The following is a 5,506-nucleotide window of genomic DNA, read 5'->3' on the forward strand; positions in this document are numbered from 1 at the left end:
TTTTTTTTCGGCTAAATTTAAATAATTTGGACCATGTTATTAATTCTTAATCTGTTTTAACCTATTTGAAACAAAAAAAAAACTTTCCCATTAAAAATATGAAAAAAGCGAGTTATAAAAAAATTGACTCAAATGAACTTCCTATACAGTTCTTTTTAAAGTTGTGCCTTGTGAAGAACTTCCATTATAAGAAAAAGGTTTAAAAAACAATAAAGAATTTCTCCTTAACAACTGACTCTCGAAGTTGTTGAAATATGTGGTATTGACACATACATATACAATTTACAAAAGTTTTAAACCAACGGAAATGAACTGAAACTTTGCCTGCACAGAAATTTTTGAAAATCAGCAATTTGCCCTACAAAAATGGATATTGATAATTAGCCGAGGACATATTTTCAAACCAATTAAGAGACTGGTGAAGATATTTGCAAAAAAACATAATCGATCAATGAAATCATTTAAATTTTCAAATCTAAAGCGGCATCTTTTACAAATTCATCAAATAAAATACGATGACAATGGGAAAAAAAGACGAAGCAAATAAGGAACGTGTGTTTTCAACTCTAAAATTAATATTGACCGATAGTGATAACCGTTTTTGTATTTAATACACTACGCCTGGTTCCGTAGTAGGAAAATAATATTTTTCGGAGGCTATAGGCTTATTGGTGTTTAGTGAAACTACCATTGGTGCTATGCTTTTTCGAAGGTAAGATATTGATTGTTTTCTTTTTCAATGTAGCAATGTCCACATGAAAAAAAATTAATAATTAAAATTTTTCCATAAATAAAATTAATTTATTTATTTTTGATTTTATTATAGGGAGGGATTCTTATGAAAAATATTATGAGATTTGAAACATTTTTTCATTACTATGCTAACCGTTAATTTGTGTATTCGCTAAAGCTTTCAAACATTCCATGTTATTGCCTATTTTCTTCACCAAATTGGATATTAAAGGGTTAGAAATAAAAAAAAAATTTAAAAAATATTAGTTAAATTAAATATAATCCTAAGTAGCTAAAGAATCAATTTATTCGAAAAATCAAAACTCAAACCCGAGGAGATTATTTTAATGTAAATAAAGAATTCCCCGGTAATTATTTAACAAATAAATCCTTGAGCGTAGAGCATAGTGAGGCATCACATGTATCCTTGGAATCATCCTCATCACCCTTGCCAAACCAGTTTAGTGTAGAGCGAACTGCATTGGCCGCCTGGGCCTGGGTACGACTTCTTCGCGATGCATTGTGATCTTTGGGCACAGCACCTTTAGCAGGAGTTTTTGAACTACTCGAAGTACTTGGACCCGATGCACTACCACCCGAGGGTCCAGAGGCGGAATTTTTTCGCAGGAAACCCTCAATGGCCGAACCAATGACCGTAGCATCAACAATTGTCCCCTTAGTGTGATCGGTCCAACTTTTCTGTTTACTACGCGGTACCAATTTCGGTTTACTTTCACGTAAAACATCTTTTGATTGTAACTTTTCGAGTACATCTTTGGACAGGGCCATAGCTGTACTCTTGCTACGTACACTCTTCTTACGGGCCATGGGTTCATGGCGATTGGTAAACCATCCAGATAGCGCAGCTGAGCTATTATCCTGAGCATCGGAAACCAATTGTTTGGCATTATTGAGTATGGAAACATCAAAACTATTGGATCGCGTGGAACGCCCCGCATTGGGATCCAAAAGATTCGAGCTACTATGGGAGGGAGCCTGTAAGGTGGATGAGGTGGTTGTCTTTGATTTTGTAGCCGATGCAGTGGCAGGTGGCGTTGGTTTATCCTCGCATTTGTGTATCTCTATCGCCGACGATGTTAGATTGCTGAATATAGAACCAATATCCGTTCGACTACCTAGAAAGCCAGTGCTTTTCTTTCGCCTGGTCGACGATCGATTACTGGTGGGTTGAGCTATACAGGGCGAAATAATGGCGGGATGTTCGGAGGCTCTACGATAACTGGGCGAAGGTGTTGGCTGAGCGGAGACACATTCGGAATATCGGCGATTTGTATAACGTTGGGGCGTTGTTCCACCTACCTCGTTGAGGGTTTCCACTTCGCATACCTTTTCACTGCTTGTGGTCCACAGTTTCATACGGGCCTTGCGTGATTGCACAATGTCATCCATTATGTCCAGCTGCAGGTTGTGTATACTGCCAATGGGATCTGTAGATGGTGGGCCGGTAGAAGTGTTGCTCTCACGTCGCGAACCCATTAGACGGCTGGTGAGATGGAAAAAAGGTTGAGATATTAAAAAATTGGCATTTAAGCCCATAATAAACCAACCAACCCCCTTCCCCAACTCACCTGTTTGGTAAAGCGGCCACCGACTCACGTCTTGCTCGGCCGAATACAGTTGTGGGAACCTTGGATATGGTCACCACCGAATGTCTTCGTCCCGAGGGTGCTGGAGCTTGTGAGAGGGTGGCGAGAAAAGCAGCTTCTTTAGGTGATGGGCCCGAACCTTCGCCGCCCCTTTCGGAGAGACGCCTTACTTGGCTGGCTGTAATACCTTCGGTGACTTGTTGTGAGGGTAGAGAATGTTTTCGACTTTCTCGTGGATCTCGCCATGGTGACAGAAGGTATGGATTCACTGGAGAATCAATATCTAAACTGGCTTTATTTGATGGGGTCTCATTACTTTCTTGATCCTCTTCTTCGACAATTTGTGATTCGTCGACCACAATCAATGGTTCTTGTTTACCCATCGATCCGAAACGGGATATGGAGGCACGTCGAAAGCGAAAATTATCTGAAATGAAGGAGACAAAAAGAAAAGTTTAACACAAAACGTAGAAATGCGAAAATGTTGCTTTTATTTCAATTCAAGTCGGGCATCGTCAGTGTATCGCCACTTTCATTAGTTTTAGCGTGCAAAAAGAAAAATGCCGAATTTTTTCATATATCTAGAGATTTAAAGCTTATGTTGCTATCATAAAAGGTACAATATCTCCTCGATGGTATATGTAACTTTCATAAGTGCTTGCAAGAGGTTCCTAAGAATTTGTCCCAGACTGGATAGACAGGCTATGGGATAGTCATAGTACGTTGTTCCAGGACGTGTCCTTTGGAATGAGTGAGTGAGTGGCCGGTCCCTTCCACACGTTTTTATCAGAACTAATCATACACACAAGAGACTAGTCTTGTACCGGTCCTGGAATCTATCCATTTCCCGTAGGCTTAAAGTGAGCAAATAATTTTTCTGTGTCTATACACAAAGAAGAGATGACTTGAAGTATGAGAAGAAATTGTCGTGATATCATCTTTACCTTTATCTTCTTGGAGATGAAAATCGATATTAATTTTTCTCCTCTAAAATTCATCGGGCGTTACAAGACGTGTTTTGAAGTAGGGCTAACTATCACGATTACCACTCGAGCCAAAAAAATCTACCAAAATTTGGAGACAATTTTACAAAAACAACTCCAAACAAAATATATAGAAAAAATTATAGAAAAATTCTGAAATTTTCTCAAAATTTTATTTCTATAGAAAAAGTTCCCAAAAATGTATTTCTGTAGAAAATTTTCTCAAAATTTTATTTCTATAGAAAATTTTCTCCAATTTTTATTTCTACAGAAAATTTTGTCAAAATTTTATTTCTATAGAAAATTTTGTCAAAATTTTATTTCTATAGAAAATTTTGTCAAAATTTTATTTCTATAGAAAATTTTGTCAACATCTTATTTCTATAGAAAATTTTGTCAAAATTTTATTTCTATAGAATATTTTGTCAAAATTTTATTTCTATAGAAAATGTTGTCAAAATTTTATTTCTATAGAAAATTTTGTCAAAATTTTATTTTTATAGTAAATTTTGTCAAAAATTTATTTCGTTATTGTTGTTTTTGATCTCAGCTTCAAGCCATGCATTGACTAAACTACAAGTGTAGCTTAACCAAAAGAGGAAAAGTATGCTTGTTAAATTTATTTGGGCAAAGCCCTATAGACTACAAGATGGTTGGACGTACAGCTGTTTCGGAATTACCACATTCCTCATCAGCATCCTCTACTTGCAGCAAAACTATCAACCAATTATCAGAACAAATGTTATTTGACAAGCATACTTTTCCTCTTTTGGTTAATCGTTATTGTTGTTTTTGATCTCAGCTTAAAGCCATGCATTGACTAAACTACAAGTGTAGCTTAACCAAAAGAGGAAAAGTATGCTTGTCAAATAACATTTGTTCTGATAATTGGTTGATAGTTTTGCTACAAGTAGAGGATGCTGATGAGGAATGTGGTAATTCCGAAACAGCTGTACAAATTTTATTTCTATTGAAAATTTTGTCAAATTTTTTTCTGTAGAAAATTTTGTCAAAATTTTATTTCTATAGAAAATTTTGTTAAAAGTTTATTTCCATAGAAAATGTTGTCAACATTTTATTTCTATAGAACATTTTGTCAAAATTTTAATTCTATAGAAAATGTTGTCAAAAGTTTATTTCTATAGAAAATTTTGTTAAAGTTTTACTTCTAAAGAAAATTTTGTCGAAATTTTATTCCTATAGAAAATTTTTTTCAAAATTTTACTTCTATAGAAAATTTTGTTAATATTTTATTTCAATTGAAAATTTTGTCAAAATTTTATTTCTATAGAAAATTTTGTCAAAATTTTATTTCTATAGAAAATTTTGTCAAAATTTTATTTCTATACAAAATTTTGTCAAAATTTTATTTCTATAGAAAATTTAGCCAAAATTTTATTTCTATAGAAAATTTTGTCTAGATTTCATTTCTATAGAAAATTTTGTCTAAATTTCATTTCTATAGAAAATTTTGTCAAAATTTTATTTATATAAAAAATTTTTTCAAAATTGTATTTCTATAGAAAATTTGTTCAAAATTTTATTTCAATAGAAAATTGTGCCAAAATTTTATTTCTATAGAACATTTTGTCAAAATTTTATTTTTATAGACAATTTTGTCAAAATTGTATTTCAATAGAAAAGTTTGTCAAAATTGTATTTCAATAGAAAAGTTTGTCAACATTTTATTTCTATAGAAAATTTTATCAAAATGTTATTTCTATAGAAAATTTTGTCAAAATTTTATTTCTATAGAAAATTTTGTCAAAATTTTATTTCTATAGAAAATTTTGTCAAAACTTTATTTCTATAGAAATTTTTGTCAAAACTTTACTTCTATAGAAATTTTTGTCGAAATTTTATTTCTATAGAAATTTTTGCCAAAATTTTACTTCTATAGAAAATGTTGTCAAAATTTTACTTCTATAGAAAATTTTGTCAAAATTTTATTTCTATAGAAAACTTTGTCAAAATTTGATTTCTATAGAAAACTTTGTCAAAATTTTAATTCTATAGAAATTTTGTCAAAATTTTATTTTTATAGTAAATTTTGTCAAAATTTTATTTTTGTAGTAAATTTTGTCAAAATTTTATTTCTATAGAAAATTTCGTCAACATCTTATTTCTATAGAAAATTTTGTCAAAATTTTATTTCTATAGAAAATGTTGTCAAAAGTTTATTTC

The 5,506-nt window shown here is 32.1% G+C and overlaps 1 protein-coding gene across 1 annotated transcript; it reads right to left on the bottom strand.

Moving 5' to 3' along the window:
* Positions 1 to 785: 785 nt before the first annotated feature.
* LOC142229910 (uncharacterized) lies at positions 786 to 2,757 on the bottom strand. Its single transcript, XM_075300498.1, has 2 exons — positions 2,322 to 2,757; positions 786 to 2,236 (listed from the first exon to the last, which is right to left on the bottom strand). The coding sequence occupies exons 1-2, from the start codon at positions 2,720 to 2,722 to the stop codon at positions 1,105 to 1,107; spliced, it is 1,533 nt and encodes a 510-aa protein (XP_075156613.1). The 5' UTR covers positions 2,723 to 2,757; the 3' UTR covers positions 786 to 1,104.
* Positions 2,758 to 5,506: the final 2,749 nt, after the last annotated feature.

Source organism: Haematobia irritans, chromosome 3 (assembly GCF_050003625.1).
Source record: "Haematobia irritans isolate KBUSLIRL chromosome 3, ASM5000362v1, whole genome shotgun sequence".
Lineage (NCBI taxonomy): Eukaryota > Metazoa > Arthropoda > Insecta > Diptera > Muscidae > Haematobia > Haematobia irritans.

Excerpts from the sequence above, each read along its gene's own strand:
- LOC142229910 (XM_075300498.1), bottom strand. The coding sequence starts at position 2,722 with ATGGGTAAACAAGAACCATTGATTGTGGTCGACGAATCACAAATTGTC. Across the intron at positions 2,237-2,321 it reads GTGGCCGCTTTACCAAACAG|CCGTCTAATGGGTTCGCGAC; the intron begins GTGAGTTGGGGA and ends CCATCTCACCAG.